Genomic DNA, 25,229 nt, shown 5'->3' with positions numbered 1-25,229 from the left:
AAATGTGAACATAAAAAATGTTCTCTGCCCTTTGGTCTCCTCTCTCCCCTCTACTGTGCATTGTGTATCTGCATTATGCATCTACCAAACCTCCCCCATCAGCAGAAATACCTGCTCAATCATAAAAAGCAACATTCTCCTGGCATCAACAAGACAATTCCTAAAGGATAACATTCCTTCTTGATGTTTTAAGGGGCCAAGATGACGCTTAGATCTGGATTGTGTAAACTGTCAATAATTTGTCATTTAATGTACAGCCCTCTGTCTCAAAAACCTTATATAACTATGCCTTGACTTTTTTTTTTTTAATTTATTTATTTATCTATTTATGGCTGTGTTGGGTCTTCGTTTCTGTGCGAGGGCTTTCTCTAGTTGCAGCAAGCGGGGGCCACTCTTCATCGCGGTGCGCGGGCCTCTCACTATCGCGGCCTCCCTTGTTGCGGAGCACAGGCTCCAGAAGCGCAGGCTCAGTAATTGTGGCTCACAGGTCCAGTTGCTCCGCGGCATGTGGGATCTTCCCAGACCAGGGCTCGAACCCGTGTGCCCTGCATTGGCAGGCAGATTCTCAACCACTGCGCCACCAGGGAAGCCCTGCCTTGACTTCTAATGGGTGGAACAGTTCTCAGAGCTTTCTGAAATGCCGTTCCTGGGTTATAATCCTCAATTTGACTCGAAAAACTTTTCCATTTCTTTCTTAGATCGACTAATTAATTTTTCATTGACACTATGTAACCAGTAACTGTGCTCTTTAGTATTTACACAAAAGAGTTGAAAACTGAATTCTGGTTTAAGATGGTGACATAGGATGCTCCTGAATTTACCTCCTCCCACAGAAACAGATACACAGCTGATTACCTCCTACACATCAGGCAAATGGAAAAACTCACACCAAAACGTATCATAAAGGTTGAGATATACTCTCGCCATAAACCCCACACCCAGCACAGTGAGATACAATTGGAAGGGAACTCACAACACCCAAAGCAAAGAGTTTGGGCTGAACGTCTAGTGCCCCAGCTATTAAAGTTTCCACGTGAGTGACTGGCACCCAAAACACCTAGCTCTAAAGGCCAATGGGGTTTTGTCCACAAGACCCGTAAGACTATAGCAAATAGTTCTTAGTAGGCTTCCATGGATGCTCTGGCCTCCAGGGCTCAGTGCAGAGACAGCAGACAGAACTGCCCATCTCCCAGTCTTTCCCTGAAAGGTCTATTTTCATGCTTTAAAAGCTACTGCCTGAAGGTCTGGCTTCTAATCCAATATATTTTTTTAATGTTTGTACTACCCACAGCCATGTGTACATTCAATGCCGTCTCTATCAAAATTACAGTGGCATTTTTCACAGAAAAAGTAAAATCCTAAAATTTGTATATAACTACAAACTAGAAGAAAACATGGGGGATAAAATCCTTGACATCAGTCTTAACGATGATTTTTTTGGTATTGATACCGAAAGTATAAGCAACAAGAGCAAAAATAAACAAGTAGGACTATATCAAACTAAAAAGCTTCTGCACAGCAAAGGAAACCATCAATAAAATTAAAAGCAAGTTATGGAATGGGAGAAAATATTTGCAAACCATATATCTGATAAAAGGTTAATATCCAATATATATAAAGAATTCATACAACTCAATATCAAAAAAAGAAACAATCCAATTAAAAAATGGGCAGAGGACCTGAATAGACATTTTTCCAAGGAATACATACGGATGGCCAACAGACAAACGAAAAGATGCTCAACATCACTAATCATCAGGGAAATGTAATTCAGAACCACAATGAGATTTTACCTCACATTTGTTAGGATGGCTATTATCAAAAAGATAAGAGGTAGCAGGTATTGGCAAGAATATGGAGAAGGGGGAACGCTTTGTACACTGCTAGTAGAAATGTATATTGGTGCAGCCATTATGGATGGAGGATGAAGTTTCCTCAAAAAATTAAAAATATAACTGCCATATGATCTAGCAAATCCACTTCTGGGTATATATCCTAAGGAAATGAAAACATTATCTCCAAGAGATATCTGCACCTACATGTTCATTGCAGCATTATTTACAATAGCCAAGACATGCAAACAGCCTAAGTGTCCATTGATTGATGAATGGGTAAAGAAATTGTGGTAAATATGCACAATGGAATATTATTCAGCCATAAAAAGAAGAAAAACCTGTCTTTTGCAACAACATGAATGAAGCTTGAGGACATTATGATAAGCGAAAATAAGTCAGAGAAGACAAATGCTGTATGATCTCACTTACATGTGGAATCTGAAATAATGGAACTCATAGAAACATTGAACAGATTGGTGGTTGCCAGAGAGGTGGCTGGGGGACATAGAAAATGAGTAAAAGTGCTCAAAAGGCACAAACTTCCAGTTATATGATAAATAAGTCCTGGGAATGTAATGTATGTTTCTCAAGTTCAAATTGTCCGACACAGGTGGATTTTCAGTAACTGAACACAGTAGTATAATCTATGAACTAGAATAATGTAAAATGTAGATCTTGATTATGGTACAAAATTAATAATATGAATTAAGTTTTTAAAAGGAAGTTAACATTAAATGGAGAAATACAGTAGAGTGGCTAAACTACTGTACATTCCACTACCTGAAACTGGGTTATCACCTGCAAAATTAGAATAACTCCTATATTATATAATAACTCCTCTATTTCAAAGTTGTTTGGAAGATTCAAGATAATATATATAAAGTTCCTAGAACCTAGTAGCACTTCAAAAAATGGCTTTATCATTATTGTGTATTCCAACTAGAAAATAAGTCTTTAGGAATAATTATATGTCTTCTTTTTTGACATCACATTTGACAAGTTTATGTGTGAATGATCAGCTGCTAAAATTAAATGACACCTTGTGTCACCTAATACATTTTTTGCTGAAAGTAGCAAAGAAATTCAGGATGAATTGTATTTAAAATGAACCAGGAAAATTATCTATTTGAAAGAATATGTTTCAATCTTTTTGAAAGTTAAGTGGCTTTTGAATTCAGAATAATCATTCTCTAATTTCATGTTTATAAATGTGTTTTTTTAGTTAGCCAATTTGTTTAAATTAAAACATATCAATATGCCCACTTCCACTTGTCAATTATATTTACAACTCAACCTACAAACTTTAACCTTAAGAATGTGATATACTTTAGAGAAATTAAGTTCTTAATGTCTTAAAATTGTTCACTTAGCTTGCTTTTCAATTATAAATATATCAAACATAAATTGGTCAAGTATTTTTTTCATTTGTACATTGGTGACCTAATTTAAAATTTTATGTAAATTAAATGGAAATGTTGCCCTATTTACTGATTTAAACTCAATGTTTAATTTATATGAGAAATAAAATATATAATTTTTAAAAAATATATAATTTAATTTTTTTCAAAATTTTACATCTTTATAACTCATGATAAAATATAAGGCCTGAAACATGGCTATGTACAACCTAGGATATTTCTATTATAAAATTTTAGGAAGTTTGGCCTCTGGTTAACATGAAGCAACAGTGCCACCTTTAGTATATTTCAATACTTAAGTTTTAGTAAAAATTGCTTACTTTCACTTAAGAAAATAGAAAATGGAGAATCTTGAGCAGGTAATACTTAATGATATCATCTGCCTTTATACATAATTAGCGGTCTTGTTATTTTGAAGTCCTTTTGTTTATATTGCTGGCCTGCATATTTGAAGTTCTAATCTATTCGCATTAAACATAAACTTTATCATTCTCAAAAAAAGGTTTCAAGTCCCACTGCTAATTTTATTAGCAGGATTATAACATTATTTCCTGAACTCTAATAAATATTATATTATTGGTTTTTCTTAGGCACAATACATGCATGGTGTATCCAGTTCAGAGTATTTGAAGAAACCAAGCATTGTAGATACTATATATATTTATATATTCATATATACATGGTGTTTCTGTTTATATTTACCAAGTGTGATTGTACTTGGTAAATGTATACTTTGTTCTAAACAAGTTTTCTAGTTGAGAAATTATATTAATGTTCAAATCCCAACCAGTTTTAGTTTCTGGATATATAAATCTAAGCACTGAATTTTAATCATAAAATCAAAATTACATTTCTGTAATTCTTCTAATTACATGAATATGCAAAGCGGGGTCACATTTTTCACAATTTTGACCTACTAGGATATTTATTCTTGCATCTTACTGACATATATGCTCCCAACACATACAGGTTCCCTATAAAGCTTTACATATTAAACTTAGGCAATCTGAAAATGAATACATACTATGAGTTCAGCCCTATACTAGGTGAAATTAGGAATTTAAAATGAAGTATGTAATGATATTCTCACCCTTGTTGAACTTGTAATTCCTGGGAGAAAAGGTTACCATATTGTAAGCCATTAAATAATATGGAAATTATTTTATTCTATATATTAATAATGTAAAGAAAGAGGATGGTATGCACCTGCTGTGTGCTTCACACTGTAGTAAATGTTCACGTATGTAAACTTGAATATTAGAATATGTTAATTTGAGTGGAATCAAATGTGCCTAAATGTATGACTCAAACATTAAGAATTATGGGTAGTGAGAAAAAGAAAGCACCAGAAATACCTAATGGAGCAGCTTGAGATTCCATTTCATCTGACATTTGTTAACATCTTAAAAACCTGGGGTGTATGATACTAGGTAAGATCCTATTTTAAATGTTTTTTATTGTTTTTTTTTAAAGCCTGTGGCACAGTCTTAGGTTTCACTTAAGCTTAATGAATACAATAAACCTGCCAAAGTTAACCTCCAGTGGCTGATCCGGATTCACTTCTAAGTCATTTGATTATTTGACCAAAGGATCTTCCCTAGCACCACACTTCTCAGCAGGCTGGGGTTGTTGGCAGAGAGGCAAGTTGCCCCCTTGTAAAATCATGGTGCTTGCGGTTGTGCAGGATGCTCTGTCCCCACTTTGAAAGCAGCCGATAACCGAGACCAAGTGAAATAAGATCTGGATTCTTCGCAATTACTGTTTTACTTTGCTGATGGGGTGACTTACAAGACTCCGATTTTGAAAGGGACTGACATGTCCTTTGAACTGTTATTTGAATGCTGATTCAACTTATCAGTTGGGAGAGCCTGAGTAAATTACATAAACTCTCTGAACCTACCCTGCTGGGATTCTTTGAGAATTAAAAGAGAAAGAAACATCGTAGGGATTCAACAAATATCATTTGCTCTCCCAATACTTGGGTATTTGTTAGAAAAAAATTAATAGAACATAAAGCGAAATCCTTCATATTGGGAAAAGGTAATTATACCCTCCTAAATGTAAACCCGTGTTTCTCTAAGTGCAGTCCTTGGACCAGCAGCCTCAGAACTATCTGGATACTTGTTAGAAAGCAAATTTGGGGGCTCCGCCTCATACCTTCCAAATCAGAAAGTTTGGGGGGTGGGGTCCAGAAATCTGTTTCTTAACAAGCCCTTCAGGTGGTTCTGACACAGGCTAAAGTGTGAAAACCACTCTTGTAAAGGAACCTTCAGCTTCACTGAACTCTAACTCACTGGTATTCTTCCCTTCCGCCCATCCCTTTGCAACATTTGCTTCCAAGGAAAGGGAAAACTGTATACATTTCTTAAAGCAGTGTTTCTCAAAGTATGAATCAGAACCACTTGAGAGAGTTTTTAAAGCTGTACATTCCTGGGCCCCATATCAAACTCTAAGAGTTTGGACTCTCTGGGGTTTGGGCTTCAAGACCTACATTTTCCAGACTCCCTAGGTGACTCATACATTCATCAAATTTGTGAATTGCTGCTTTACAGTAAGCATAGCATAACTGGTAACAGAGTTGTCTGGCTACACAAGATAAAAAGAATGAATTCTTCTACTCCAGTTTTTATCAGGTACTATTATGTAGCACTGGCCACAGATAGATCTCTAAAATGTAGTTAACTCCTGATTTTGCTGGCATTGAGACCTCTGGGACCTGGATTTAAGTGAGGTGGTAGCTGTGGCCACTGAGACTGGTCGAAGCCCAGTTACATCATATTGGGCTAAAGATGAAGAGCTGGTACTGCACCATCTCTATACAGCAGAGACAGCATGAGGAGCCTCTGCAGGGAAGCGGTGCTGAAATACATGGGCTTCCATTTCTGTGCAAATAATGTTTCTTCAACCTCAAAGTTTTTGGTTAACAAAGGATATCAAAGAACCAAAGAGAAAATATGTCCTTTGCAGCCTCTCTACATTCTATCCTGGGTTTCTGATAAAAGGTGATTTTACTGTGTGGCTTCCTATAAAAATCTTTGTCTTCTTTTGTTCTTTTTTTTTTCTCTTGATTCGGTTTCTATGGCTCATCATTTCTACCCTTGTGCCTCATTCTTACTCTCATTTAAGTAACCTTATTTTCATTAAGTGGTCTCATTATTTTCACTTTTCTGCTCACAAGTTCAATCGGTCCACTTTTTTCTTTGCCTACTCATCACACGCAAGAGCTGAGCTGTTTAGTATGGAATCTCACGTACTCCGCAGAGCTTTTTGATATTTCATGCTCTTGTGACAAGGTCTCCAGGCGGCTGTGAGAGACCTGGCCTATGTGAGTTCTCCATTCTCTCAGGACTCTGCCCCAGACAAACAGCATGCAGAGATAACTCAGAAGCTTCAAATAAGAAAAGAAATCCAGGAGGACATCAATGGAAATAGCAGGAAAAAGGACTCCAAATATTTATTCCTCCATAAAAACAATGAAAAAACTGGCAGAAATGATCAGAATCAACTTTTCAGAATTCTGGAAATTAGCAAAGGCTTTATTCAAGAAAAACAGCCATATCTCTTTAAGAACAGTTACCTTTATGACATTTTTACTTGCCTCAGTCCCATCCCCTGGTCTCCAGCTCAGCAGTAACCTTGAAAACTAACAGCCTGTATTCCTGGTACAGGAAAATGGAACTGTATCTCTTTCAAAGCCTCATTCCCAGAAAAACAAAAACTGAAAAACTTTGTCACCGACAAACTTGCCCTATGAGAAATACTGAAGGAAATCGTTCAGGCTGAAATCAAAGGACACTATGCAGTAACTTGTATCCACATGAAGAAATAAAATGCACCATAAGGGAAATTTTAAAATACTTAGAGATGAATGAAAAACAATTAACAACATACCAAAACTTATGAGATGCAATGAAAGCAGTACTAAGAGGGAAATTTATAGCTATAAATGCTTACATTTAAAATGAACAAAGATCTCAAATCAATAACTTAATATTCCACCTTAAAAAACTAGAAAACTGGAAAAGAAAGAAAAAAAGTAAACCCAAAGTAGGCAGAAAGAAGGGAATAATAAATATTAAAGCAGAGATAAATCAATTCAATATTGTACTGGAGATACTAGCCAAGGCAATTAGGCAAGAAAATGAACTGAGAGCATCCAGATCAGAAACAAATTAGATAGTAATGATCATTATATAACCTTATGAATAAACCAAAACCATGATTTATACATTTCAATGGGAAGTTTATAGTATGTGAATTATTTCTCAATTGTATAAAAGGGAGTCACACAGATCTTTATAAAAGGTCTGTCTGCTTGTTTGCTTACCTGCTTGTTTAAATAAAGAAAAAAAATCCAAATGCCTTAGACTAACCATTTTTCCGACTTCTTCCCTTTTTCCTACATGACATGACTTTATTATTATATCATGACTCACTGGTTTCCTTTTTTTGTTTTTCTAGCACATGGAGAGAAACATGAGGAATTAATTACCTTAGGAAGTCCAGATTCCCACACTATTAGTGAGGGACAAAAATCTTTAGGAACTTCCAAAACAACAAGGAAAGGCAAAGAAAAGTCTTCTGAGAAAGAAAAGATAGCCAAAGAAAAACAAGCGCCTCGCTTTGAGCCTCAGGTGGGTGTGATGCTTTTTTTTATTGGAGTCATTTAATAAATTTAGGTTCATTGGGTCCCTATTTTCCCATATCTTTTGAGGAAAACCTGAAAAATTCCATCTCCCTGTTTGCAGCAATCATCTAGATACCTTAAAGACATTCCTTGGGCACCTTCTGTAAGCAGTCTTCCTTAGTTTAGTGTCAAAAAGCGTTAATTGAGCTTTTAATATGTAAGACACTGTTTTGGGGACTTGGCTTTCTAATATTAATATTATACAGTCCCTACCTTCAAGGAACTCACAGTCTAATGGAGGAGACTGAAGGTAAAGAGAGAGTTGTAATGTTAGATATGGTATGCACAGTGGTAGAAAGGATAGGTACCTATTTCAGCCTCTGCCTAGAGGAGTCCTGAACTGAATCAGTGAGCAAAGACATTCAGAGGCAAAAACCCAACACAATTTGGTTTTTGAACCACTAAGTTATGGGGTATGAGGCTGGAAGGGTAAGTAAGGGTCAGGTGGAGGGGAGCCTTTTAGAAAGCCTGGTTAGAAAGCTGGGACTCTATCTGCAAGCCAGGGGTCCTGATTCCAAATATTTTCAGGACCAGGTAGGTAATCCCAATGATTAAGGGTAAGGAAGAGTATGTGGGTGGCAAGTTTGAGGAGTGCAAGCAGAGTCCTAAAGATACTCAAATTCAAGTTATTTAAAAACACTGAACTCAAAACAAATTACCTGTGAGGACAAAATCTTCCTATCATTTGTGATCACAGCTTAGGCTACACAGGGCTGGGAGATGGGACTTTAAGAAGTGTACTGACTTTAAGAAGTGTACTGACATGATCAGATTTACATTTCAGATACCTTGGTGACTTTTAAGGGTATGAAATTAAAGGGGAAAAGATTAGAGATGGGAAAACCATCAGAAAGCACTGCAATAGTCCAGACAAAAGAGTACAAGCTGTACCAGATACAGGTCAGAGTAAGGAAGAAGAGGACAAATGAGGTTCTTCTAGTTTCTACTAAACAAAGTACAGCTAACTCTCTTTCTCATCCCACTGAAGGTGTACAAACTTTAGTGTAGGTGGTTAAATTGGTGGATACATTCCCAAATTAAAGTATGATTCAGTCCAAAGAACAGGAAGAGGCAGTTAAAAACTGAGCAGACTATTAGCAAAGACAAAAATGGAGAGAAGAAAAAGCATTTATCTCTTCAACAAGACAAGATTGCTAGGATGAGTATTGATGACAGAACCTGGGCATTTATTCAAGCATTAAGAACAACTGAGCCAAAGCTCTGCATTAATAGGGTTGAACAACTGACTTTTCATCTTCAAGAATTTCCTGAGGGAAAAGGAGTGGCTGCCAAGGAAAGAATTATTCCATATTTATTATGACTGAGACAAATTAAGGATGGCATTCTTCAGGCTGCAGTTAGAGAAATTCTGGCCTTAATTTGGCTGCATGAATCCAGTGAAAGGAAGAGGAATCCTAATTCGCACAATTGATGATAGAACAACAAGGGGTGTGGTTGCTCTTTAGACATTGCGGAAATCAGGTGAACTCACTCAGAAGCCAGTTCATCAGCTCTCTGACTGCATTTGTGGTGGAAGTACAGGTGCCATATTAGCTTTCATGTTGGGGCTGTTTCATATGCCCTTGGATGAATGTGAGGAACTTTATCGAAAATTAGGATGAGATGTGTTTTCACAAAATGTCATTGTTGGAACAGTCAAAATGAGTTGGAGCCCTGCATTTTACGACAGTCAAACTTGGGGAAATATTCTTAAGGATAGAATGGGATACACACCAATGATAGAAACAGCAAGAAATCCCTGAAGTCCTAAGGTAGCTGCAGTAATTACCATGGTAAACAGAGGGAAAGTGCCAACAACTTTTGTTTTCTGAAACTATGGTCATTTTCCTGGAATCAACTCTTACCAGTTGGGAGGCTGTCAGTATAAGATGTGGAAGGCCACTAGAGCCATATCTGCTGCTCCAGGCTACTGTGCGAAGTGTGCATTTGGAAAACAATCTTCATCACAATGGAGATTTGCTTCCGAATAACCCCTCAGCATTAGCAATGCATGAGTGTAAATGTCTTTGGCCAGACATACCATTAGAGTGCCTAGGACATTGGACATCATGAGAGTGATGTGAGAAACACGGTGACATACACAAGCTTGAACTGTCTAAAGTTATCAACAGTGCTACAGATAGAGAAGAAACCCATATGATACTTGATGATCTATTATATTACTTCCTGACACCTATTTTTAGATTCAATCTTGTCATGCGTAAAAACTTTACCTCTAGATGAAAGTTGAAATGAAAAGCTGGATAAGCTGCAGGTAAAAGAGTTGAAGTACATAGAAAGAAATAAAGAAAAAAATTAAAAACTTGCAAAAATATTGTCAAGAAAAAAGTTCTTCAGAAAACTAATGATTGGATAAAACTAAAAACTGACATGTGTGAAAACCTCTGTTCTTTTCAAAATTTTGAAGAATGTATGCATATTCTCCAAAATGAAAGCCTGTTCAGAAGGTCCACCAAATTTAGTAAGGAACTGTGGGATTCAATTTGAGTTAACTTTCAAATACTCATGAATTCTAGGGAATCCTGAAAGAGACAATGTTTAGAATATCTTGTGAAGCACAAAAGGTATGTTTGGTTACAGAATTCACATGGGAATTGGGTTTTTATGACATTAAAAATGAACTAAGCTTTAGGAACCTTAATATTGTGCTAGTTGGTTTTAGTAGCTATTGGTATTATATTGTTTGATGTTTGAAAATTTAACATATAGGCCAAACAGGAAACCAAAAACTATAATAATATACTTTGTATTTTTGCTTTATTCACCAGAATCATGTTGAATTTATTTGATCCTTTATTTTATTTCATACGGAAAAGCTAATTTCTTCTTAAATTTATATTACTTATGTTCTCACTAGCTACATTCTACAATCCAAATACTGCCTTTTAGTGTAATATCATCTAAATAAATGCAGACAAATGGAACGCTCTCTATCAAATTACAATTACGTTTGAAATATGAAAGAGCCAGATAAAATTTTCTATTCAAAATGTGTTTCTTTCAACATTGTTTTGCTCAAAAACATAGGTGAAGTTCCAGTCAACCACTTTTTTCCACTTGTAACTTCAAGATAATGCTGTGTGTTAACTTTTCGAGATGTAGCCCAGTTTATAAAATCAATTATTTGAATTTTCTGAGAAAATAGTCCTATCATTAACAACAACAAAACTATTCAAATTTAAAGCAAATAAGCTAAATTCAATCCATAAATTCTTATAGACATGTGGCCTTCCCTTAGTCCTTCATAGTGTTCCCTTCCCTAATCAAAACTTGATCCCAGAGAAGTTTCTGAAAAACTCATTTATCAAGCAATATAAAAGATGGTAAAAGCTTATGTACTGTGTTTTAGAAGGAAGAAATAAAAGAATATCCAATTGTGAGATTTAAATTTTCATCAGAATATTAAGGGAATATTGTAGAAAGCTAGGAGGTCTTTTTGATCACCTTAAAACCAAACTACACGTGAAAACTTTATTCAGTGGCCCCCCAGTCTCCACGTCCCCATCTGCGTTTGTAATATGGATTATTGACATTGTCTCAGTCTTATGTAAAGTGCTAGTAACCTCATCAGACTCAAGCTCGTCTCCTTACCAGATTGCTACCAATAAGCCTCACTTATCTAGACATTTTCAAGTCCTATGTCAATCTGCTCCCAGCCTAAAGTCCGTGAAAGTGATCCTACAAGACAGCAAAATGTTAACTTTCCTAATGAATATATATCAAGTATATCCAGGCTTGGAAATGATCAACTATTCCTGCCCTCATTCTTGTAAAGAGATGGTATGAGTGAGCCTAAGTGCAATTTAGAATTATTTTTATTTACAGTTTTTAGGTGAAATTTGCATAGAGTGATATGCAACAATCTTAAATGTACAATTCAGTGAGGTTTGACAAGTGAATTCACCATGTAACCCACATCTCTGTCAAGGTTCAGATTATAGACCGTTTCCATAAGCTTAGAAATTCCCTTAAACCTCTTTGCAGTGGGTTCTGTCATCCCCATACCTCTCCCCCAAGCAAGTTTTGCCTGTTCTGGAATTTCATACAAATGAATCATACAAGAAGTACTCTTTTGTGCTCAACACAAAAGTACTCTTTTGTGCTTCTTTATTTCTGTATAATGTCTGTCTGTGGAATTCAACCACACTGTGGTATGCATTAATAGTTTATTACTTTTTAATGTTAAGTAGTAGTCCATGTATGAACATACTACAATTTGTTTATCCATTCATCAGTTGACAGATATTTATATTGTTTCCCCTTTTTAGGCTAATATGAATGAGGCTATAATAAATGTTCTTTTCCAAGTCTTGTTGTGAATATATGTTTTCATTTCTCTTGGCTTAAATACTTAAGTGAAATTATGGGTCATAGGGTAAAATCTAGATCCTTTTGAAAGGAGGAAAGCATCTGACCCAAAGGTTTTTACTTTACTTTGCCAGATATCCACTGCTCACCCTCAACAAGAAGACCCAAATAAACCCTACTGGATTTTGAGGTTGGTCACTGAATACAATGAAGCAGACTTTTTTGAAGTGAAAAAAGATACAGAACAAGCAGATGAAATCCGAGCCATGAAGCAGGCCTGGGAGATGACTGAGCCAGGAAGATCAATCAAGGTTACCTGAGTTTGAAAAGTTGTCCTTTTACCTTTCATTCCTGGGCGTGGTCTGAAGGAAGAGCCACATTGGTGAAACAACATAGTCTTTCCTTTAGGAAATATCTGGAATTTTGTCCGGCATCAACTAACTAAATATTAAGACCACATTTGAACACATTGTGAAATGTTATTATCCGGATACCCAGATGACTTCCAAAAGCAAAGCACATAATGGTGCCACTTATGGCCCAAACTGTAGGTCGCCTTGTTCTTTCACATCACCTGGGATTAACACTCTCTGTCCTTAACACTCCCAACTAAGAAAGCATAAAAATGTTTAATATGTGCTTTCATGTAATTTGAACAACCTTAGATAGAGAAAAATCATGTGCTGCCCTTGTGGAACACACATACCTCATGATTCCTCCTCTCTATATTTTATATAAGAATCGTTGCCATAGTGAAACATTATTATTTATATGTGCTTCATGTCCCCAACTCAGGGTTATTGAGGCAGATGAAAAAGGTTCAGGAGCACCTGGATCTAAGCTAGCATGCACAGCGTATGAGTTTTAGGACTTCTTCTTCATTAGTTCTCACAAATCACTGTCAAGATCATGGATGGTTCAGAATTGGAGTTTTTCTTTGGTAATTCATAAGAGCTGGTCTGGTTCAGGCTGCCGTATTCATTCACATTTTCCCGTGTCTTTTGAGTACTGTTGAGATGGTATTGCCTGTAATGTGTGTTGATAATGTCTGTCCTTTAGGCTGCCCAGGCGCGTCTCCATTATCTCAGCCGGTTCATTAAGAAAACACCTGATGCTGAGTGCATGCCTATGTCTGAAAGCCAAACCAAAGAAGGGGAAGAAGGTCAGTGAACCCTGCCCCAGCTGCCCCAAGCACGGAGCTGTTACTTGCACCTCTTCAAAGCTAGTCAGCAAGTCATGCTTGGTAAAAAGAAAAATTTCAGAATCTATTTCATTATAGGATTGTAAAGTTATAGACACTTCTGTAAGAAAATAGATTCTGAAGCATTTTCTTTTTACCAAGCAGGTGTTCACTTTGTCCCCAAGTAGATATGATCTTCCCCATTTAAGAAAAGATGAAACCAGAAATAAGGGTGCCGCCTCGTTAGAAGGTAGCAGTATGTGAAATTGAAGGCAAGCTCACAACTATAAATCTGGCACCTTTCTAATCACAATAGCAATAAACAATAGCAATAAGAATCAAAGTAAGAAAGCTAACTACTTTCAGTGAACAATTTGCCATGGGCCTGGAACTATAAAATACTAATTATTTCATCCAATACTCACATCAACCCACTGATACAAATATTATTTCGAACTTGCCAGTAAGGACCCAGGCCCAGAGTAATTTGCTAAATTCACAAGCTACCCAGGGACAGAGGCAGCATGCAGACATAGCTCTCCATCACCCCAGGGCTCTTCCCACAAACACTTGGCTATACCTCCATCTATCACCATGCTGAGTTGTCCAGGGAGGCTGAAGACATTCACATCCCAAATCGTGCTTTTCCACTTTTACATCTTCAGGAGTATAACTCAATAATTGTTATAAAAGTAATGTCCCTTAACTTCTCATGTGAAGAGGATAAAAATTAAATATCACCCCAATCCTGTTATTCTGGGATGGGCACTGCTCAAAGTGCTTTATGTTTATTATCTCACTTTAACCTACAGCAACTATGAGGTAGACCTTACTATTTCCATTTTGTATATTTAGAGACCAAAGCTCAGATGGTCACCTTATTCTTCCTACGCCATACATCTAAAAAGTGACCAAGTTGGGATTTGAAATATTTCTAACTCCTAAAGTACTCACTCCTCTAATTGGTAGAGTTTAATGTAATGTTAGGAATATAAAGGTGAATAGAATACAGTTCTTGTTCTTTAGGCTCTAGATTTTATTATTAATTTTTTAAATGTTGTGCTAATTTGTATGTAAAAGAAAATTTATTGCACTGGACACGTTAAAAATGGCAAAGAAGATTTTATTTATGACTATTGCAATAGGGGAGAGACTGAACTCAACTCTGAAAACAACAGAAACAAGTGAGGATTTATAACTAACTAGCAGGGAGTAGATGAAAAATTACTTACAGGAATTTGGTTAGGTATCAAAGGTCAGGGAAGAGAAATTTGATTAAATATCAAGTGTGGAGGAAGAGGAGTTTAATTGGATATCAAGAGTAGGGGGATTCTTGATAAACTAGTTTGGCAGGATTCTTGGCTAAAACTGGGATTCATCACAAGTCAAGGACAATGCCTAGTGGAGAACAGAGCTCAGAGAAGGCTGAACTTATCATGTAACATACAGGCAAAAAAGGCACAAATCTTAATTGTACAGCTTGATGTATTTTCATATGTGAGTATACTCAGGAGCCACCATTCAGATCAAGATAAAAAACCCTTAATACATCCCAATAGTCCTCTTCATTCTCTTTCCCAGCCTTTTCCTTCCTGAAAGTAACTATTTGATCTCTATGACCATGAATTAACTTTTCCTGTTTTTGAACTTTACATATTTATGTATTCTATGTCTCGCTATTTTTGTATGGGATTTCATAGAATGCAAGTTTCTTCAGTAATGCCTATATCGTATTTAGTAGAAACATCTTCAAGTGCCATAAAAGAGTCAGATATAAAGAGTTCCATGAGTTTAGATAACAGAGAGACTATACTATCAGGGAGTATGCTGTGGAAGAAGTGGCAGACGAACAAGGGCTTCAGGGATCTGGCAAAATCAACAAGCAGTGAAAGTGGAAGATCATCCCCCGCAGGGAAGGAAGAGCGTGAGCAGAGCAAGCGGGAGGAAAATATCAGTAAGTATTGCCTTTATTGGTAGGATAAACACATATTTTAAAATAAAAATTCTGGAAAAGATACTAAGTTAAGCACGTGATGGCTAGGGTTAAACACAGAAAAATATGTTTATAGGTCTTCATTTTGATTATCAGAGTTGGTAATCTGCTCAAGGACCTGATTACTAAATACTTAACCTAAAGATAAAAGTGGGAAAATTTTTTTTTAATTTTTAAGTAGCAGTTATATTTTCACATAGTTTTCTGTGTCTACGAATACTAAAAATAAAATTGCACAGATCGCATATACAATTGTCACTAAAAATAGATTTTTTGTTTTATCTATAGCATACTACATCTTTTATAACAAATTTTAAATATTTGGTTTCTAAAATGTTCTAAAATCTCTATTCTAACACAAAGTTTTCCATTTTATATATATATACCACATCTTCTTTATCCATTCATCTGTTGATGGACACTTCGGTTGCTTCCATATTTTGGCTATTGTAAATAATGCTGCTGTGAACATGTGCATATTGGGGTGCATGAATCTTTTGGAAATAGTGTTTTCATTTTCTTCAGATATATATGCAAGAGTGGAATTGCTGGATCATATGGTAGCTCTATTTTTAGTTTTTTAAGGAACCTCCAGAATGTTTTCCACAGTGGCTTCACCAATTCACATTCCCACCAGCAGTGTACAAGGGTTCCCTTTTCTCCATATCCTTGCCAACATTTGTTATTTGTAGTCTTTTTGATGACAGTCATTCAACAGGTGTGAGGTGATACCTCATTGTGGTTTTGATTTGCATTTCTCTGGTGATTAGCATGTTGAGCATCTTTTCATGCGCCTGTTGGTCATCTGTATGTCTTCTTTGGAAAAATGTCTATTCAGGTCTTCTGTCCATTTTAATCAGGTTGTTTGGTTGTTGTTTTTTTTAATATTGAGTCGTATGAACAGTTTATATATTTTAGATATTAACCCCTTATTGGGGTGCATTTTGGGGTAATAAGGAGGGGTCAGGAAACAGAGAGGAAAGATAAGAGTGAGCAGGGATGGAAGACCTAGAGGCCAAAGCAGCCTGTCCTCAAGCAAAAAATGCTTCAAAGCATTCTTAAGTATGTTTTATTACAATTTTATTTTAATATAAGATGATAAGTTGAATTACACACCATCAACACGAAATTTACTCCCCCTCCCACCAAGAAGAGGTGTGCTGTTGTATGGGTCTAGTACATCCTATAGCACTGACGCACTGCCATGCACCCCAGGTACTGTTGCTGTAGAAGGAATCCTGCTTGAAAATCATGGGTCCGGTTATCTAGCTGTTCTCTGGAACTTTGTGTGTTGCTCCCACCTCTGCTGTTGGTGCACCACAAATTGGCCCTCACTCCTGAGAAAGCATCACCCATAGGAGATTACAGACCTTGTGAGAGATTTACATGCTCTGGCCTCTACATTTATATACATATACACATATACATATATGTATATTTATGTACTCATTTATTTGTGACTTCCAAAATGCTACCTTATTCTTGCTACTTTCTATTTTCACATATAGTAGGTAACTTAGAACAACTTCCTTCATAATGCCAGAGGACACGTAAATAATATCATTATGGATTTCACTCTTATGCATTCTTTCTCAACACCAAGCCATCATCAAGGTCAAGAGTTCAAACTTTGCTTTCAACTTCCCTTTTATTTCTGGAGGCCTCTGGAAAGTGCCTCTTCCAAAGGTTGGAGGTGATCTTTGTCTTTAGTCCCAATCTTTTCCCCAGGCTTCACAATCAGTCAAACTATTCTTCACCATTTCTTTTCAACAGCTATTTTCTTACAATCTATGATGAAGTTTTCTGCCGATTCTATTGCAAACTGAAACTTTTATAAAATATAATAAAATGACCCAGTGATGACCAATTGCTGTAAAAATATCTCTAAATGCATACTCTCACTTTCAGAACTTATCCCACAGAGTACCAGTTTGCAGACGGACAATGCGCGCACACACACACATGCACGCATGGGCACACACTTGGAGTTGCACTGTTCTAGAGGTCCAAGATCATACTACACTTACACGCTATTCTGATACAACAGTTTTATAAGTGAAAATGAAGATTAACCTTCCCTTCTCCTTTTACACCCTCCCTGTTTAAATACATATTATTTGGCAGTATGCAAAAGAACGCAAACATCCAATTAATCAAAAACATTTTCTTTCCAGTCAGAGTCAGCGGAGTTGGTGTCTTACAGAAACAATTCAAGTTTGAAATGCCAAAAATATATGCAACAAAAGTAGATAGGCTCATAAGGAAAACAAATGGACTTTAGAAATCTAAGATCACAGAGCAACCATGATGAAAAAAGAAAAGTTATTAACCACTGGTTTCTAGAAGAGTCATATCGTATATAAGATGCAATATTTCAGGAATGTTTTATTTAATGTTTTAAAGTGAAAAACATGACTGAATTTATGTTTTAATAATGGAGCAGAGTTGGGGTTTGTACTACTATATTTATTTCTCATGGGTATCATGCCTATAAAAGCATGATATTTTTGAAAAATGGAAAATTAATTTGATGTTACTGTTTTTTACGTTTTTAAAGTTTTACATTATTTTATATTTCTATGAATAATCCCTTTTAACAAGTTGTTATAAATTAAACACTTTACAATATTCCTGGAGACTATTACAACCACACGTGAAAAGCAAGATTAAACAGCCAGTGGGAGGGCGGGATTTTTTGCATGGCAGAGAGAAGACTTGACGTATCCTCTCCCCAAAAGCAATGATAAAATGGAAAAGATTAAGAAACATTTCAAAATTCTGAGGGTGTACGACTAAATGAAAAATATTTATTAAAAATAAAAACAAAAAAATATAAATTAACTTAGTTGGATAAATTTCTTGTTACTTCTGTAACAAATAACCACAAATTTAGTGACTTAACACTTGCAGTTCTAGAAGGCAGAAATTCTAAAGTTAAGCTGTTGTCAGGGCAGCATTCCTCCTGGAGGCCCTTGGAGAGGATCGGTTTCCATTTTCAGCTTCTAGGGCCATTGACTCTTTGGCTTACGGCTCCCTCCTTATATTCAAGGCCAGCAGAATAGCATCTTCAAATCCCTCTGTCTATCCCTCTGTCTCTCTTTCCTTCCCCCTCTCTCTCTTTCCTCTATGACCATCACTTCATCTCCTTCTTGGATTCTATCTTTTCTACCTTCCTCTCTTTTTCCCTTACAAGGGTTTAGCCCAGCTGACTAATACAGCATTATCTTCCCAACTCGAGATCCTTAATTGCATCTGCAAAGTCCTTGTATGGTAGCATATTCATAGGCTTCAGAGGTTAGAACATGGATATCCTCAGAGGTCCATTAGTCTGTCTACCACAGTTAGCCTACCAGCTATTGCATATTAGCGTGAGGTTCCCTCATCAGCCCCAAGGTCTGTAGCGTGGTAGCCAGGAGAACCAGCGGTCTTGCTGCCAATGCTAAAAAGGATTTACCTGATTTGAGGCTCCATGGAAAAGTTCTATGCCCATGGATAGTGTTGCAAGGAATAGTGAACTTGGCAGCAAACAACTGGAATAGCCAACATCACAGCTGCTTGAGACTGTGAGACTGGTCAGAAAAAGCAAAAAGTAAGCCAAAAATTAAATAAAGAGATCTGTGTAACAAAGCAGATATAGTGATTTCAACCTTCAAGAATGTAGGATGTCCACTTTAACCATACATCCATATCAGAAAGGAAGAAATAAAACCGTGTTGTCAGACAAATCGATCCTGTATATTGAAAATCCTAAGAAATCATGGGAAAAGAACCAAGAATATCATCTAGAACTAACAAGTGAGTTTGGTGAGGTCACATGATAGAAGATTAATATATTTTTATTTCTACATTTCAATGAGCAATCAAAAAATGAAATTAAGAAGACAGTTTCATTCACAATAGCATCAATAATGAATATATGGAAATAAATTTAACAAAAGTGCAAGACCTGTATACTGAAAATTACAAAACATTTCTGAAGGAAATTTTGAAAGCTGTAAAGAGAGAGGCAGTCCATGCTTTGGGGCTAGAAGACTCAATATAATAAGATATTAATTCTCCCTAAATTGATCTATAAATTCAGTGTATCTGAGTTTAGATACTGAATTTAGATAGATCAAATTTATAGTGATCTATAAATTTCTATCAAAATCCTAGTAGACATTTTACAGAATTTGACAAGCTGATCCCAAAACTTATATGAAAATGCAAATACCCAGAATGACCAAAATAATTTTGATAAAGAACCAAGAGGAAGGATTTTACCTTCATGATTTCACAATTTATTGTGAAGCTAACAATAATCAAAACACTATGATTTGACAGTTTCTTAAAAAGTTAATTTTTTGATTCCTACTTGCATGAAATATCCAGGAAAGGCAAATCTACAGAGACAGAAAGCCTGGGGCTTGTGGTGGGAATGCAGAGTGACTTTAAGAGGGCACAAAAGAATTTATTTGGATAACGGAAATGTTTTGAAACAGGATTTTGGTGCTGGTTGCACAACTCTGTAAATTTACTAAAACATATTGAATTATACTTTTAAAATTGGTAAATTTTATGGTATGTAATGTACACTTCAATAATTTTTTTAAAAGAGAGATTAAATGGGCTGGAAAGGCTGAATGGTTAATATCTTAGTCTCTAAAATTTCTTTCTTAAAACTATTCTCGTGGGTTCTTGAGTCCGTGGGGTAAAAATCTCCCGATATTTGATTCTCAACGTTCACCTGTTATATATTGCCTACTCTACTGGACTAAAAGTTTCTTGAAGATAGGATACTGTGTCTTAAAACATTTTTATATCCCACCTCCATAGTGCTTCGCATAGCTTTCACAGATAGACCAAGCTCTTTAAATATTAGTTTATTTAACTTGTTTATAATGAAATTTTGTAACAAAGTATGACCTTTTTAGGTCTCTGCTTTCATTTAACTGTAATTAGAGTAATTTTGTTACTCTTCTTATAGAGCATATTTATCTTTTTCTATATTCATTTTGTCATCTCCTTCATTTAACTATAAGTATAGTTACACCAGCTAGAGGATAAATGTAAAATATAATTATGTTTCAATAAAGTCATTAAACCACATTAAAATCATATTAAACAAGGCAAGTCCAAAATATTGTCAATTTAAACAAGATATACAATCGTTTAGCTAGTCATTGTTGATTATTTCTTGAAAGCCTAGGACTTTTTTTTTTTTTTTTTTACAACAGGGCCTCATTCACGATCCCCAACAATTTTGGAAATGTCTCCCCAACTTATTCGAAAAAAACTAGAATGTGTAGACTTAAGTCAATATATACGGTAAGTTTTAATAAACATGGTTAATGCAGACATCTGTGTTCATGGAATTTTGGATAGATTGTCAATAGGCAGTTGCTAAACAACAGAAAATTTGAAATTAAATGCTTAATATATTTTAAGTGTATTTGAATTTTTAGAAGTACAGAATTTATATCTTAAATTTACCAAATGTTTTATTAAAAGTCAGTTATAAAAGCATTTAAATGTTTTCTGTAAAGATTTAATTTGTAGCCTGGTTAAGGTGAGCTGAGCTGCAAAAAAAATCCCATCATACATGCTGCTATTATTTAATTAGATTGAATTTTCTTAAAAACTAAACAATAGGATTAATAGAGATAGTTACTCAAGTACATTTATCAATTTGAAAACATTTTCAAACCTACTTAGCTTCATAAATTAAAAAGAAAACACCTACAAAATATTCTTATAGCTTCGCACACCAATTCCACAAACACCTCTTCAAATAGTACATCTAATTTTGCTGGTATTTTCCTAAAATAATTTCCTAAAATATTAGTGACTTAATAAATGGAGCCTAGCCCATGTAAAAATAATGATTTATTCTTTCTGCTCCTGATATTTGATTTGATTCAGACCACCACCCTACTGACATGATTTTAAATTATTTGAGTGCTAAAGTTCATGCTAGAGTTCCCAAATGACTTATGTATCTCTGTTGATGTTTTTATATCAAGAAAAACAAATACTGATCCTCTGCTGCAAACGGATGAGCTGAATCAGCAGCAGGCAATGCAAAAGGCAGAGGAGGTCCATCAGTTTCGACAGTATAGGACCAGACTCCTTAGCATTCGTGGTATTGAGCAAGAAGAAAGGCTTAAAGTAAAGGGTCAAGTTCTGGAGATGTACGGGGAGATGCGGGTGAGTCTAAAAGGGCATATACTTGGATCACAATTGACAAATTCTTCTGTAATATTCAAAAGGTATCATAGAATCATATTGTAACCAGGTAGAAAGAAGTCTTGAAAACATTTAGTTCCCAACTTCTCAGAGAATTGGCAAATTAATTATACACATCTATTTTACTCACTCCCTAAAATCCCTCTAAAATACACTATTGGAAACTTATCCACAAAATGGGAAGAATGGAAGCAGAGATGATAGCAAAATATTTATGAAGTCGGAAAGTAGCTGAAGAAAGATCACATTAACAGACTTGAAGTAGCCAAATCCTAAGCTGGCAGTAGAAAAACTCTTAAGAGTCAACCCAGTTTGCTACACAGAATGCCCCAAAGGCTCAGAAGTCGGTGGCACCAGCCACGTTAAGAAGTGAAGGTGAAGTAAGTGAGAGGAAGAAAAAAGGTGGTATTATTTAGATACCACCTAAAGTTCTTCAAGTACAAATCAGATATACTTTGTCAGGGTTACAATATGTATGGGGAACTAGTAATTTATTGAGCACAGTTACTGTGAGAGACACACCGGCTGCATTATTTTATATAGATTATGTCTGAATTCATTTAAAGCAGACAGTTGCTTTGTCAAAATCCCTGCTCATTTCTTTCTTCACCTTTCTCTTTATTTTTCTCCTACTGACTCTTTTATTTACCATTCTGTAAAATCTCATGTGCCCTTTGATATCTCATGTTTTATGCACTAAGAAACATTTGAGACCATAACCTAATTTTCATCTTTCTTCAATAATTTCCTACATGAGTCTGTTGGCCTGAGGAAAGGGAGTGCAGTTTTTTATGGAACCATAATAAGGCTCTATCAGTCGATCTTATTTGCTTGGGTTTTTTGTTTATTTGTTTGTTTGGATTAGGACTCCTTAGATGAAGCCCGGCAGAAGATCTTCAATATCCGGGAAGAGTATAGAAACAAGTTACTGGAAGCTGAGCGCCAAAGATTGGAGTCTCAGGCTGCGGAGGAAGCCACGATCCGGCTAGAGCCAGAAAAGAAGGTCCTGGCTCCAGACACACAAAAAAAACAGAAAGGAAAGAAAAAGTGACCAGGAGATGCCCAATACTCCTTTTCCTCCAAAGAGGGAAAACCTCCTTTTAATTATCTATAACTTTGCCTTTTGATGAAAATAAGGTATTAGGTCAATTGAAAATAGACGTTTTCCCACCTTAGAAGTAGTTTCTGTGTTTTGATGTTAACTTACTGGTTTTTCCCAGAGAGCTATGATTTGAGTTTAAAATTTCAATAAAAATAGTCTCAAAATATTTGGAATGTAATAAAATATATGTGTCTCACTCTGAATTGCTTCATTTTTAGTTAGTGCCAGAACAGGATTATAAGTGAACCAACACGATTGCCTTTGAAAAATTCAACAATGATAAAAATAGCTATTGCTCTTTCATCTCTTTTAAAGACGTTAATATATTAAAAAATATGTTTCAAAATCATTAAACAGGGTAGAGATGACGCTCTGTATGAGTCTAGATTCAAGCATGAAAAACACACTCAAAAAAAAAACCTCCAAAAATAAATAAAACTTAAAAAAAATTTTTAATAAAAAGTATGCTTCAGATTTGTGCTTTTCTTTTTCTTTTTCAAAGCAGAATGTCAACAAACCCCCTTCACTGGGCAAGAACTTTTGTAGGTTAAGCACACACTCAAAGTGCTAGAAGTTTGAATTCTAAAAATGAGTCAGAGCAACCCAGGCATAGAGAATGTGATCACACACATCCTTTGTTATGTGTACCAGCATTGTATTTTTTGTAACATAGAGCATGTTCTTGTATGCTAGTTTAAAAAAAAAATACAGTGAGTGCCTTAACTGAGACACATGGTAGGAAACTGCCCCCAAAGCACACTTCCAATTCATGACTTTCTCAGGTGAAAATTCCTACAGTATTTCTGAACCAGTCAAAGCTGTTCCACTTTGATAGATGATTTCACTTTTTTCATTTATTTAAATTCCTTATTATTAAAATTTTAATTCTTTATACATATGTATGTGTAAATCTACTTATTTAAATATGCAAACACATGCATTTTTCCTCTATTACTCTTTGCCTGCACTTCCTTCACAACCCTCTGATCTACCAGCCCCTCCCAAATAATCCATGGGAACAACCTAGTGTGGATGTTACCATACTTTTCACTTATGTCATTATACATCAATATTTATATCATGGCTTGTTTTACAAATTGATTAATTATACATCACTTTATTTTGATTTTTCTCACCATACAATACAAAATCTAGTCAAAAGTAATTTATTATTTTTTAACTGCTGTGCAACATTCCATAGTATAAATATACCATAATTTAACCAGCTAATGACTTTGGTTTTAGATTTTTACTATACAAGCTAATCTACATGAAAATGTGTGTGTACGTGTGTGTATCAGGATAGTCAAGTACAGTTGACCCTCAAACAACACAGGTTTGAACTGTGCAGGTCCACTTACACATGAATATTTTTCAATAAATATATTGGAAAAAATTTTTGGAGACTTGCAACAATTTGAAAAACTCACAGATGAACTGTGTAGCCTAGACATATTTAAAAAAAAATTAAGAAAAAGATATGTCATGGGGCTTCCCTGGTGGCGCAGCGGTTGAGAATCTGCCTGCCAATGCAGGGGACACGGGTTCGAGCCCTGGTCTGGGAAGATCCCACATGCCGGGGAGCAACTGGGCCCGTGAGCCACAACTACTGAGCCTGCGCGTCTGGAGCCTGTGCTCCGCAACAGGAGAGGCCGCGATAGTGAGAGGCCCGCGCACCGCAATGAAGAGTGACCCCCGCTTGCCGCAACTAGAGATAGCCCTCGCATAGAAACGAAGACCCAATACAGCTAAAATAAATTAATTAATTAATTTTTAAAAAAAATGTCATGAATGCATAAAATACATGTAGACACTAGTCTGTGTTATCATTTACTACCATGAAATGTCACAAATCCATTATAAAAAGTTAAAATTTATCATCAAAATAAACACTTGCAGATCATACGTGGTGCCTTTGGCAGTCAAGAGAAATATAAACAAACATAAGAAGGTAGTATTTGGGGCTTCCCTGGTAGCGTAGTGGTTGAGAGTCTGCCTGCCGATGCAGGGGACATGGGTTCGAGCCCTGGTCTGGGAATATCCCACATGCCGCGGAGCGACTGGGCCCGTGAGCCACAACTACTGAGCCTGCGCATCTGGAGCCTGTGCTCCGCAACAAGAGAGGCCGCGATAGTGAGAGGCCCGCACACCGCGATGAAGAGTGGCCCCCGCTTGCCCCAACTAGACTAAGCCCTCGCACAGAAGCGAAGACCCAACACAGCCAAAAATAAATATAAAAATAAATAATAAATAAATTATAAAAAAAAAAGGTAGTATTAACTCATAACTGAATAAAATTTTCTGTAGTATTGGTTCGGCCAAAAAGTTCCTTCGGGTTTTTCCAGATGTTACAAAAACCCGAAGGAACTTTTTGGCCAACCCAGTGCTTACTGTAATAATTTTGTAGCCACTTCCTGTTGCTTTTGCAGTGAGCTCAAGTGTTGTAAGTATCTGCTTTAA

General features: G+C 36.0%; 1 protein-coding gene and 1 pseudogene across 2 annotated transcripts in view; both read left to right on the top strand.

Moving 5' to 3' along the window:
• ADGB (androglobin) overlaps positions 1–24,251 on the top strand; it is a 167,508-nt gene extending 143,257 nt beyond the window's left edge. Inside the window, 7 exon segments of the mRNA XM_082475050.1 lie at positions 7,715–7,887; positions 12,404–12,580; positions 13,329–13,431; positions 15,188–15,403; positions 20,659–20,749; positions 21,445–21,628; positions 22,533–24,251. Of these exon segments, the coding sequence (XP_082331176.1) occupies positions 7,715–7,887; positions 12,404–12,580; positions 13,329–13,431; positions 15,188–15,403; positions 20,659–20,749; positions 21,445–21,628; positions 22,533–22,718 (1,130 nt within the window). The 3' untranslated portion in view covers positions 22,719–24,251.
• LOC309666554 (calcium-independent phospholipase A2-gamma pseudogene) lies at positions 7,908–10,448 on the top strand (annotated as a pseudogene). The gene has a single exon. The product of its transcript is annotated as a calcium-independent phospholipase A2-gamma pseudogene (transcript).
• Positions 24,252–25,229: the final 978 nt, after the last annotated feature.

Source organism: Balaenoptera physalus, assembly GCF_965194825.1.
Source record: "Balaenoptera physalus genome assembly, chromosome: 9".
Classification (NCBI taxonomy): Eukaryota; Metazoa; Chordata; class Mammalia; order Artiodactyla; family Balaenopteridae; genus Balaenoptera; species Balaenoptera physalus.
This window is presented reverse-complemented; position numbering and strand designations above follow the sequence as displayed.